Source organism: Aureococcus anophagefferens (assembly GCF_000186865.1).
Source record: "Aureococcus anophagefferens unplaced genomic scaffold AURANscaffold_1, whole genome shotgun sequence".
Lineage (NCBI taxonomy): Eukaryota > Pelagophyceae > Pelagomonadales > Pelagomonadaceae > Aureococcus > Aureococcus anophagefferens.
In genome coordinates this window covers 2,630,543-2,643,382 of record NW_008705561.1, presented here as the reverse complement: position 1 = coordinate 2,643,382, position 12,840 = coordinate 2,630,543, and the positions used below count along the sequence as shown (strand labels likewise).

The window sequence follows — 12,840 nt, the reverse complement described above, 5'->3', positions numbered from 1 at the left end:
ACGACGAGTACATGACGCCGCTGCTCCGGTACCACACGAAATTACTGGAAGTGCTCGCGGGCTGCGCGCTCGGGTCCGTGAACATCACGACCGTCGAGGCGAAGCTCCAGAACCTGTACCGGCCGAAGCAGCTGCTCGACGCGATTTTAGACGAGCGCTGCACGCTCGACGTGCGCTACGCGCTGTCGACCTTTTTGTACCACACGGTCATCGAGGTCGAGATCGCCGTGCCCGACTTCGAGCGGAACGTCGACGCGTGGCGCTTCGTCGAGACCATGCCCAAGGCCTTCCGGGACGCCGCGGAGACCTTCACGCGGCCCATGTCGCACGGGCTCTGCGCGGACGGCGCCGTCGGCGTCACCGCGCGCCTGCAGCTCGCGCACGCGAACCTGTGCAGCCTGTGGATCCGCGTCTTCATGGAGCGCTACCTCCCCGGGCCCCTGAGCTGGCGCGAGGTCGAGATCGACCCGGGGCTGGTCAAGGCGCACGGCGGCCAGCCCATCGACCCGCTGGCGCAGAAGCCCGAGGGCGACGCGCTCGAGTCCGCGTTTGGCGCGATCCTGCCTAAGACGTGGCTCACGGCCATCGTCGGCGACGTCTTCGACAGCTTGAACGATTTGTTCGCCGCGGACCCGGAGAACATGCCCGCGGACCACCGCGCGAACTTCCACGACGCGCTCGTGCGCCTGTCCATGGCGCTCCGCGACGACTCGCGCTACGGCGTGCCGCCGCTCGACGCGGCCGCGCCCGAGCGGCCGACGACGGCCCAGGTGCGCGCGGGGACCCACGCCGACGAGGAGAGCGGCGAGAAGACGCCGTCGCGGGCCTTCGCGGCCTTCGTGCGCGAGCTCCACGGCGACGGCGCGGTGGACACGAACGCGGACGTGCACCACATCGTCACGTCCTTCAACTCCATCCCCAAGCTCAGCGACGGCTCGACGGACACGGAGCTGCGCATCGAGCCGCTGATCATGAAGCTCGTGGAGCACACGCTCGTGCGCATGCAGCCCCACGCGCGGGGCAAGAAGCTCGACGCGGAGTGCACGCGGACGACGCGGTGGCTCGTGAAGATCTTCCGCGCGATGATCGAGGAGCGCTGGGGCATGACCATCGACGAGCGCGACGAGGACGGCGGCGAGGAGCAGGACGAGGCGGCCTACGACCTGCAGATCATGCTCAACCGCTCCGGCGTGACGAAGCTGTGTCTGTTGTTGATCGCGCCGGGCATCGACCGCGACCTGTCGCTCGAGGCCATCAAGCTCTGCATCGCGCTCCTGTTCCGCGAGGGCGGCTGCAAGGCCGTGCAGAAGACGATCCACGACGTGCTGAGCGACGACAGCGAGCTCTTCTTCAAGGCCGTGCGCGAGTACATGACGGAGATCAAGAACTACTACCTCTACGGCGACCCGCCGCTCGTCGAGGACGAGGACGAGGACGTCGAGATCCCGGGCACGTGCATGGTCATGCGCTTCCTCCAGCTCATGTCCGAGGGCCACTTCGAGCCGAACCAGGACATCATGCGCGAGCAGCCCCTGACGAACATCAACCTCCTCGACGAATTCGTGGAGCTGCTGAGCATCCTGAGCCGCGACAAGAACCGGTGCCGGTCGTCGACCAAGGCCGCGGCCCAGGCCGCGGCGACGATCCTCGAGGTCATCCAGGGGCCCTGCAAGAAGAACCAGATGCACCTGGCCATCCACACGGAGCTCATCGAGATCTTGAATAGGATCACGCGGTCGAAGCCCATCCGCGACTGCCTCGCGGTCGAGGACGATTTGGTGCGCATCACGGCGCTGGAGATCTACGAGGGCCTGCTCGAGGGCGAGACGGGCGCGAGCGTGATCATCACGCGCATCATCTCCGTCATCGACCTCGACGTGCTCAAGACCATCATCGAGCACCGGGACAACAGCGACGACGACGAGGACTCGGCGGAGCTCACGGACATCCAGATGGAGAGCCTCGTGCTCGTGCAGATGTTCTTCGACTTCCGGCCCGAGCTCCGCGAGACCGTGACGCTGAGCCCGCGCGTGCGGCGCCTGATGGGCAAACGCGTGACGTCCGTCGAGGTCGTGTGGAACGGCACGATCCTGCGCCGCTTCTTCCCCGTGCCCGTGCTCTGCGACCACATCGCCGAGGCGACGAAGCAGAATTTGGTGACCTTCGTGGACCGGTCCTCCGACGAGGCGCGGCTCCAGGACTTTTTGCAGCGCGCCGAGGACATCTACCGCGAGATCGAGCACCAGCAGCTCCTCGAGGAGGTCGAGATCGGCAAGTTCAACTTGTCGACGATCTTCTCGCGGCGGAACCAGGAGTACGCGACGTGGCTCGCCTTCGTCACGGCCGTCGTCATCAACTCGCTCATGCTCGCGTACGCGAAGCGGAGCCGGCCGCGCGACTGGGGCACCACGTACATCGACATGGATGCTACCGAGGGCCCCTTCTTCGACGCGCACCCCGCCGCGTACCCCGTCTTCGAGGGCCCCTTCAACAACACGGCCTACGAGCCCGGGAACCCGCGCAACTTCAAGACCAAACAGGACGACTACATGTGGACCGGCGGCGGCAACCACGGCCGCATGCTCATGAACCTGATCCTCACGCCGCTCAACGTCTTCAACATCGGCCTGTCGTCGTTCACGCTCCTGCTCTTCATCGTCGTGCGCTGCCCCGTGACCTACCAGAAGCTCGTGGACAACGGCTACGGCAAGGCGCGCGCCATGTTCTACACGTCGCTGGACCCCATGACGATCTACTACTTCATCTACACGGTCCTCGCCAGGGCAGCAAAAGGGCGCGAACTTCCCAACTTCAAAGGCTCCTATCTCGGCCGTTTTCCACTCGTTTTGGCTGACTTTTGGACGAGCGATCATCTCTCGGAATGGTCTCGAAGCGTGGATGTTTTTCCGGAACGCGCGCGCGCGGAACACTCACGTTGAAGCGACGTTGAATCACCCTTGTGCTGCCCAGGTCCTCGCGGCGCTCGCGCTCCGCTTCCGCGTCTGCTCGTCGCTGCTGCTCCTGGACATCGTCGTCAAGGACCCGACGTCGCAGGACGTCATCAACGCCATCGTCTACCCGCGGCGCCAGCTCGGCGCGACGGCGCTCCTCGGCTTCTTCGTGGTCTACATCTTCGCGCTGCTGATCTTCCAGGCGTACAGCGACGGCTTCTCCTACGAGGACGACCCGGAGGGCACGGGCGGCTCCTTCCCGGAGGACTGCCGGAGCCTGCTGCGGTGCATGGCCGTGACGATGATGTACGGGCTGCGGCTCTCCGGCGGCATCGGCGACATCATGAAGCACACGTGGTCCACGCGGCTCTGGATCGACTTCATGTACTTCCTCGTCGTGCTCATCGTGCTGCTGAACGTGATCTTCGGCATCATCATCGACACGTTCTCCGACCTGCGCGGCCAGAAGGGCGACCGCGTCTTCAAGACGATCCACTCGTGCTTCATCTGCGGCGTCGACGACATGTCGTTCGACCGCGCGTCGCCGGAGCCCGGCGGCTTCCGGCGCCACATCCGCGAGGACCACCGCATGTGGGACTACCTCAACTTCATCATCTTCATCTGGGAGCAGGACAAGGACGAGGACGACGGCTTGGAGCTCTACGTGCGCCAGAACATCGAGATGAAGGACATCACGTGGCTGCCCGTTGGCCGCGCGATGTGCCTCGACGACTCGAACGACGACGACGACGACAACGTGACGGCCCGCGTCGCCGCGCTGTCCGAGAAGATCGACACCTGCGTCGAGGCGAGCCAGGCGCAGATCATGAAGTCCGTCGAGACGTCCAGCGAGCACCTCCGCAAGTTCGTCGAGGCGAACCAGAAGAAGCTCGAGAAGCGCGTCGAGACGCTCGACGACAGGATCGCCGCGGCGGCGCGGGGCGACGGCCCGTCGAGCGCCGGGTCCCAGCGGTCCTTCCGCGCGCCGCCGGCCGAGACGCCGCCGCGCGGCCGCGACGCGGCGCCGCCGGACCCGAAGCGGCCCATCGACCGCAAGTCGCCGGCGCCGAAGGCGCGCGGGGCCGCGCCCCTCCAGTCGCCCCTGCGGAGCGACGTGCCCCTCGACGGCTCCGTGGACGTGCTCACGGTCGAGGTCCACGGCGCGTCGGACCTCGTCGAGGCGCACCTCCTCGGCAGCGGCGACCCCTACGTCTTCGCGCGGGCGCTGAGCGACGGCGTCGCCTTTGGCGAGACGGAGCGCATCTGGATGTCGCCGACGCCGGCCTGGCCCCGGGCGACGTCCGCGCTCCGCCTCGCGCACCCGACCATCGGCGGCGCGGTCACCGTCGAGCTCTGGCACTGCCACCGCCGGGGCACGGGCTACTTCCTGGGCCACGTGTCCCTCGAGATCGACCCGACGACCATCGAGGGCAAGCACGACCTCAAGCTCCAGAAGAAGGCCGGGGCCAAGGCCCAGACCTACGTCCAGGGGAACATCTCCCTCTCCTGCGCGCTGGCCTTCGCGGAGCAGCGCGCCTAAATTCCTTTGTTAGCACGGGAACCGCGTCGACAGGGGCCGCGCGCCCGTCGGCAGGTGGCCCTTGTTCCCGTCGTCGAGGGCCAGGATCCGCGGGTCGCACGCGAGGCCGCACTCGGAGACGCCGTCGTCGAAGGACCGCGCGGCGCGGAGCGCGCCGTCGAGGGCGGCGCGGAACTCGTTCGCGTCGACGGGGATGGCGTCGGACGTGCCCTTGCAGGACACCTGGCCCGTGGACCGCATCGGCAGGTAGAGCGCGCCGACCATGCGCGCCGCGAGCCGGAAGTGGCGGTCGAGCCGGTAGGACGGGTGGATCTCTAAAAGCACGGCCTCGTCCGCGAGGAAGATGACGTGCATGAGGCCCGCGCCGTGGGCGCCCACGAGCACGTTCGTCGACCGCATCTTCCGGATCTGGTCCTCGAAGGTCAGGCTCCCGAGGTCGACGACCTCGGACGTCATCGCGTTGCCCTGCTTCAGGACCGCCGCGAGCGCCGCCTCGTCGGCGAAGACGCGGCCCGTGTTCTTGCCGCCCGTGCGCCGCCGGACGCTGAGCACGACGTGGGGCACCTTCGGCGGCGCGACGTCCAGCAGCCCGAAGCCGTCGAGCACCGCGTTCCGGTAGCCGAGCCAGAGGCTCGACCGCTGGCACTTCATGATGCCCTTGGGGCCCCCGACCTTGGGGAAGACGATGCCCGCGGGCGACTCGAGGTGGAAGACGAGCGTCTCGAACTGGACGCGGGCGCCGCCGTAGTCCGCGGCGCGCCTCAGCGGGCCCCGGCGGCTGAACGCCTTCTCGACGAGCGACGTGTAGGCGAAGTTCGGCATGCGGTCGAAGAGCACGGCCTGCCAGTCGGACCGGTCCGAGCCCAGGATCCGGGACACGACGTACGCGTTCAAAAAGTCCGCGGCCGAGTGGAACATGTTCTCGCAGTCCTCGTCGCGCGCCATCAGGTAGGTCGTCCCCGGCTCGCGCCGCGCGCCGGCGGCGCTCTTGCCGAAGCCCATGCGCCGCAGCATGGGCGCCGCGTGGGGCATGAACGCGTCGCGCCAGTGCTCCGTTTTCTCGCACGAGCCCGAGACCGCGTCGGCGCCGAAGGAGTGGTACATGGCCGCGCCGCGCGGGGGCTTCGCGCCGGCCGTGCCGCCCTGGACCTTGGAGAAGTCCACGACGAGGTTCTCGCCGACGCAGAACTGGCCCGTGTGGCCGTGCGTCTCGTACCGGTGCGAGTAGCAGACGAGCGACGCGTCGCCGCCGCCGCAGAACGTCTTCGCGGACGCCCGGTAGCTCTCGACGAGGCCGTCGCCGAACTTGCGGTCGCAGTCGCGCTCGAAGCTCGTGAGCTGGCGCGACGGGCGCGCGGGCGCCGCGGGCGCCGCGGCGGCGCGCGGCGGCGGCGGCGCCGCGGCCGCGGCCTCGCAGCGCGTCGCGGCCTCCCGCGCCACCGCCGCGTCGGCGCGGTAGCGGTCGACGTCTTCGTGCGCCGTCGCGAGCTCCGCGTGCGCCGCGTCGAGCTCCGCGACGGCGACCTCGCGCTCCGCGTCGACGGCCTCGGCGGTCTCGCGCGCCGCGGACCGCGCGCCGCCGCGGACCGCCCGCTCGTGCGCGAGCTTCGCCGCGAGGAGGTGGATCGTCGTGTTCTGCTCGTGGATCAGCGACCGCAGCGGCTCGAAGGCGCGGGAGTCGTGGGCCTTCGGCGGCGGCGGCGGCGCGCGGTTCGAGGCGCTGAGGCCGCAGAGCGTCACGATGGCGAGCACGGCGATGAGCACGCGCTCGAGCGCCGTGAGCGACGACTTCGCATCCTTCCGGCTCTCGAGCGGCTCCGCGGGGTCCTCGACGCTGCCCGATTTTGCGCTCTTGCGCTGCATCGCGCCAACCCAAGCAAGGCAGCCCGTGATTACGCGCTTCGAGTTGAAGTTCAAGTAAAGGCCCGGCACTCGTTAAGGCACTCGACCCCGCCGCACTTCCGCACTCCCACGGCCGAAATTAGCAGGTCCCCGTGCCGCAGAGGTCGCCGGCGGCGTCGCCGACGTCCTTCTCCGGCGTCCAGTCGCCCATGGGCGGGGAGATGAGCTGGACGGCGACGCCGTTGGGCGCGACGACGTACATGTTGACGTCGGCGTCGTCGGACCGCTCGGCCTCGTCCGTGAAGTGGTACTTGAGCCCCGCGGCGTCGCAGCGGGCCATGAAGTCTTTGACGGAGATGCCCGTGCCGGAGACGGCGTAGTGGAAGTCGAGCCAGGTGTCGAAGCCGCAGTACGCGTCGACGAGCGTCGCGTCGTGCGCGGCGTTGAGCACGTCCTCGAAGTCGCGGACCGAAAAGGCCTCGCCGGCCACCTCGGGCCGGTAGGTGAGGTGGACCTGGACCGCGGCGAAGGGCGCGTCGGAGTTGGGCGCCGTCACGTAGACGCGCGTCAAATCGTCGCCGCGGACGAACTCGTCGATCTGCGTCATGCCGAGCACGTCCGTCTGGAACGCGTGGGACCGCTCGAGGTCGGAGACGAAGTGGCTGACGGCCGCCGCCTGGACGTACTCGCTGTCGTCCCAGGCGAAGACGTCGCCGGGCGCCGCGCCGGCCTCGAACGCGAACCGCGGCGCGCGCGAAACCTCGTAGCCCGACGCGAGCGTCCGGAGCTCCGCGGCGTCGAAGTTCTCGGAGAAGAACTCCAACACACCCGCGGACCGGCCGACCTGGAAGACCACGGACGCGTAGTCGGTGCCGCCCGACGACCAGGTCAGCGCGAGGAAGGGCTTGCCCGCGGCCGCCAATTTGGCGACGTGCGGCCGGAGATCGTACGCGTAGAGCCGCGTGCCGAAGTCCATGAAGCGGTCGTAGGTTTTGAAGCCGTCGTAGCGCTTCGCGAACTCGTCCTCGACGGCTTTCACGTCCAGCCCGAAACCGTGGGGCCGCCCCGTGGCCTCGACGTGGTGCAGGCCGTAGCCGCTGAGCGCGGCCGACGACGACTCGAGCGCGACGCGCCCGAGGACGCCGCAGGTGCACGTGCACGCCAGGTCCGCGGGCAACGCCGCCGCGCCCTTGCCGGGCACGAAGCCCGCGACCATGGGGCCGCGCTCGCAGGACACCTCGAAGCCGTCGCCGTACTTGGCGCAGCCGTCGTCGGCCCAGGGCGTCTGCGACGACGGCACGAGCGCGATGAGGTCCCGGAGCGCCCACTGGGCGTCGCTCGACGACACCGTCGTCTTCTGGATGCCCGGCGGCTGCACGTCGGCCATCCCCGCCCCGGCGGCGTCCGCGGACGCCGCGGCGAGGTCGCTGAAGCGCGCCGCGCGCCGCAGGGACACCACGGAGGCGCCGAACATGCCGCAGGCGACGAGGCCCACGCGCGCGAGCTCGAAGACGCCCCGCTTCACCGACGGCGCCGGCGCCGAGCCGTCGACGGTGGCGCCGTACGACATCGTGGCGAAAGAGACTTCTTTTATCGGCGCGAGGCCCGACGCACGATCGAAGCGCGGGAAATCACTGCAACCAATCCTACTTTCGGAGAGAACCCGGATATTGAGTTTTTTTACTTGTTTTTTTTTGCATGGCGCCCGACTTGCGCCCCGAGTCCCTCGCGAAGCCGCGACGACGTCCGAAGCGACGTCGCGTACCGCAGCCCCACGACCCGCCCTTAGCCGAGGTGCTTCGCGACGGCGGGGTCGCTCGCCCAGGGCGCCAGGGGCGCCGTCGCCTGGTTTTCGCGGTCCCGCTTCGCCCTGGCCCGCGCTTCGAGCTTCTTGCGGTGCTCCTCGACGGGGTCGGGCCACCAGTCGGGCCAGATGGACGGCGCCTTGGGCGCCCAGGACGTGTCGTTGCGCGCGCGCTCGTCCGCGACGCGCGCCGCCGAGAGGCCGAACATGGTCCAGACGTCCGTGCCGTCCATGACCTCGACGACCTTGCGGTTCGGCGCCTTGCAGCACTGTCGGCTCCGCTTGTAGTAGCCGCCGCAGTCGCAGTCGCCCGGCCAGCACTCCGCGAGCGCCGCGGACATCGTCGGCTCGTAGGGCACCGTGTAGATGCGCGCCTGGACGGCCAACACGGCCGCCGCGCCGCTCAACAGGCTGTGGGCGACGAAGAGGTGCTCCGCGGTGACAAAGTTGTGGAACGTCTCGTAGGGGTCGCCGCCGAGGTGGAACGCGACGCCGTCGACGGCGCCGAGCTCGCCAAAGTCGCCGACGTGTCCCTCGCTGTAGACGCAGATCTTCGCGCCCGGGTCGGCGCGCAGGATGGACCGCGCGAGGCACGCGTAGGAGCCGTTGCCGATGACGCCCGCGTGGCCCGGCCGCGACCCGTGGTCGCCGCGGCGCACGTGGATCCGGTACGCGCAGTCGTGCTCTTCGAGGCCCGCCTTCCCCGCGCCGGCGTCGTACATGGCCCGCAGCTCCCTGCGGACGTCCGGGTCCCGGAGGAAGTACCACTTGACCTCCATGGGCTTGGGGAACTGCGGCACGACCAAATTGGCCGGCCGCTGCCGGCCGCTCGGCGAGTGGTCCGCGCAGCGCGCGTCGCTCCGCATGCCCGTGAACTGCTCCGCCGAGTGGACGGCGAGGCCGTGCTCGACCTTGGAGATGGGCTGGTGCACGTAGCAGCAGCCGTTGCCCGGGACGCGCCGGCAGGCGCCGAAGACGGCCATGTGGCCAAAGTACTGGGACCCGAAGCCGTCGCGGCCGCTGGGCGTCCAGGCCATGACGCGCGGCGGGTCGTCGGCGACGACGACGGCTGCCGCCAGCAACGCTGCCAACGCGCGGGCTGCCTCCATGCCCGTCCGGCAGCCCGCTTGAAAGGGCATGCAACGATGTTGAGCGAGCACAGATGACGCGGCCGATCCACACCTCGAGTGCCTCTAGGCGCTCGTGCGGCTTCCACGCCAGGAGCGCCGCGTCGCACGATGATGCGACCACTGCTCCTGGCCGCCTGCGCCCAGGCGCTCCTCACGCCGAGCCCCGTGCGACCCGTCGCGACCCGCCTGCGCGCGCGGACCGCCGACGGCATGTCGAAAGGCTGGAAGGTGCTGCGACTCAGCGAGGAGGAGGGGAACGCCATCTCGCTCGCGGCGAACTCGAACGAGTGGGGCACGAAAGAGATCGAGGTCGAGATCCCGCGGAGCGCCGAGTCGCCGGGCATCGGCATCCTGCTGGAGGAGTTTGGCGCGAACGACGCGGGCGAGGGACTTGACGCTCGTCGCCGGCCTCGTCGACGGCGGCAACGCGGCGCTGTCGGGGCTGGAGATCCTGCCCGGCGACGCGATCATCCGGGCGGACGGCGCCAACGTCGAGGGCCTGGGCTACGACCGCACGGTCGACGCGCTCGGCGCGATGGCGCCCGCGCCCGCGCCGGCGAGGCTCACGCTCAAGCGCCTCCTGAAGATCCCCAAGGTCGCGCTCACGGTCATGTTCCCGCCGGAGGAGAACGAGCCGAACCGCGTCATCAACTGGTACCCGCGGCGCGGCCTGCGGGAGACGCTCCTCGTGAACAAGATCGACGTCGGGGGCACGTGCACCGAGGACATGCAGTGCCTGCTGCGCTGCTCCTGCGTCGTCCGCAAGGGCCGCGCGCTCCTCGAGGACTGGGGCATCCAGGAGAAGCAGATGCTCGAGAAGAAGGAGCCGGACTGGCGCCTCACGTGCCGCGCGTGCCTGCCCCCCCTCGAGGAGGACGGCGAGATGACGATCCGCATCCGGCCGGACACGGAGAACGTCCTCCGGCGCAAGGGCGGCGCGTACGAGTACAAATTCAAGATGTAGCGCTAGAGCGCCGTCAGGGACGCCGCGCGCTCGCGCGTCGCGTTGAGCTTGAGGTTGCGGAGCGAGCCCCGGAGGAGCGCGTTCACGGAGCTCGCGACGGACGCGTCCTCCGCGTCCTCGCCCTCACCGGGCTCCCGGCGGCGCTGGACGAAGACCGTGGCGTCGCCCCAGGTCTCGCGCATGAAGCCCTTCCAGCGGAGCTCGAAGCGGTCGCTCGGGAGCGCCGTCGTCGTCGTCACGAAGTACGTCCCCGGCGCGAGCGCGGCCGCGCGGTCCGCGAGCCGCGCCATGAGCGCCTCGTCGAAGCACGTCGAGTTCGCGAAGACGACGCGCGCCTCGGCCCAGTCGAGCACCGTCGCGTCGCCGAGGACGAACTCGACGTCGCAGTGCTGGCGGCGCTCCGGCATGACCTCGTGCCGCACGTGGGTCTCGAACCGCGGCAGCAAATCGTCGGCGTTGATGGCGTGGAGCCGCTCGAGGATCTCGATGCCCACGACCTTGTCGAAGTCGTGGCCGATGGCCGCCGCGAAGACGGCCTTGCCCGCGCCGCAGCCGACGTCGACGAAGACGCCGCCCGGCCTTAAACCGTCCTCCAACAGGACCCCCAGCAGCGCCACGAAGGGCTCGTACTCGACCTCGCCGTAGACGAGCGACGAGTGCGTGAACTCGTTCTCCTCCCGCGCGAGGCGGCTCGCCTTCTTGCCCAGCGTCTTGGGCCAGGGGGCGTACAAATGCTTGAAGAGCTTGTGGCCGGCGCTGCTCTCGAAGCCCTCGCGCTCCGCGGGCGCGCGCTCCGCGAGGTAGGCCTGGTGGTCGCGGATGTCCGGCACGACGGTCGCCTTGATCTGGTCGATGCCGGCGACCTTGAGCGCCGCCATCGTCTTCGAGCGCGCTGGGCCAACGGCAAAGGTGCCGTCCGCACCGCCCGACGTTGACCCTCGAAAGCCGCCCGACCGGCTGCGGATACCGGGAAAGTGAATAAAGCAGTGCAAACCAAGGGGGTACCACATAGGGATGATGCAAACCAAGGCGGTGAACCCAAAGTGAATAAGCCGCTCTCGGGCAGCCCGAGCCACAGAATCGCCTGCAAACGCTGAAGTCTTTGCTGATTTCGACAGCAAACGCTCCAACGCTCTCGCCTAAGCAGAGCTCCATCCTGCGGCGTCGGCTGCGTTCGACGCTAGTGCACGTTTTTGCGAGCGCATTCACGTTCCGTGGCTCCAAATCCGTCCGATGATGTCGCGTCATCGTCGCGCCGTGCCGTCAGGTGCTGAAGCTGCTGCGGAACGCTGCGGGGCTGCTACGGGCTGCTCTCGAGCCGCGCCGTTGCTGGGGCGGCGCCAGCTCCGCGCGCAACGAGATGCATTCGTTGCGCGACGCAGCCCTCGAGCCGCGCCGTTGCTACGTCCGTGACGTGACGGCGAGACCTGAGCGCTGCGTCGACGGGCGGTCGGCGCGACAAGCTTTGGCGCGCTGCCGGCTCGACAAGCTTTGGGCGCCGACGTCTGCACAACGCGGCAGCTTGGGCCGCGGCCGCGCGCCGCGCGCTCCGGCGGACGGCGGCGCGCCACGTCCGCGTCCAGCGGTCTCGCGCGCTCCGCGGCGCGCTCGCGGCACTCGCCGCGGCGGTCGCGGCGCGCGGCCGCGGCGCTTGACGCGCGGCGCGGCGCGCAGCGCGCGGTCGCCGCCTGGCGCGCGCGCGCCGTCGGCGGCGAGCGGCGGCGCGCGGCCGCGGGCCGGCGCCGCGCGGCCGCGGGCCGGCGCCGCGCGGTCCTCGCGCGCGCGGTCGCGCGCGCGGTCGCGCGCGTCGGCGCCGCCGCGGCCGAGCGGGCCGCGGCGCGGCGTCGCCGCGCGGACGGCGCGCGCGCAGTCGCCGCCGCCTGGATCTCGGACGAGAGCCTTCGGGCCCGTGGCGGCCGCGGAGCGCGCCGCGCGCTGCGCGCTAGGTCGAACCACGGTGCCTTGGGCACCGCATCCGCTTCTGCCCCCGGTCGTACCCTTCGGGCGCGCGCCAGAGGCTCTAAATTACCCTCCTCCCCTTCGCCGCCCCTGCGGGGCAGCGATTTTTTTTTGGTGCGCCCCCCGGTATCCAACGCAAGCCCGCCCGACCGGCTGCGGATACCGGGAAAGTGAATAAAGCAGTGCAAACCAAGGGGGTACCACATAGGGATGATGCAAACCAAGGCGGTGAACCCAAAGTGAATAAGCCGCTCTCGGGCAGCCCGAGCCACAGAATCGCCTGCAAACGCTGAAGTCTTTGCTGATTTCGACAGCAAACGCTCCAACGCTCTCGCCTAAGCAGAGCTCCATCCTGCGGCGTCGGCTGCGTTCGACGCTAGTGCACGTTTTTGCGAGCGCATTCACGTTCCGTGGCTCCAAATCCGTCCGATGATGTCGCGTCATCGTCGCGCCGTGCCGTCAGGTGCTGAAGCTGCTGCGGAACGCTGCGGGGCTGCTACGGGCTGCTCTCGAGCCGCGCCGTTGCTGGGGCGGCGCCAGCTCCGCGCGCAACGAGATGCATTCGTTGCGCGACGCAGCCCTCGAGCCGCGCCGTTGCTACGTCCGTGACGTGACGGCGAGACCTGAGCGCTGCGTCGACGGGCGTCGGC

General features: G+C 69.6%; 1 protein-coding gene across 1 annotated transcript; it reads right to left on the bottom strand.

Annotated features, from left to right (window-relative positions):
- Positions 1-8,118: 8,118 nt before the first annotated feature.
- Positions 8,119-11,109, bottom strand: AURANDRAFT_60852 (hypothetical protein; the record flags this gene model as incomplete). Its single annotated transcript, XM_009034177.1, has 3 exons — positions 8,119-9,240; positions 9,874-9,937; positions 10,253-11,109. 3 exons carry the CDS (start codon positions 11,107-11,109, stop codon positions 8,119-8,121), a joined length of 2,043 nt encoding a protein of 680 aa, XP_009032425.1.
- Between the last annotated feature and the right edge of the window lie 1,731 nt (positions 11,110-12,840).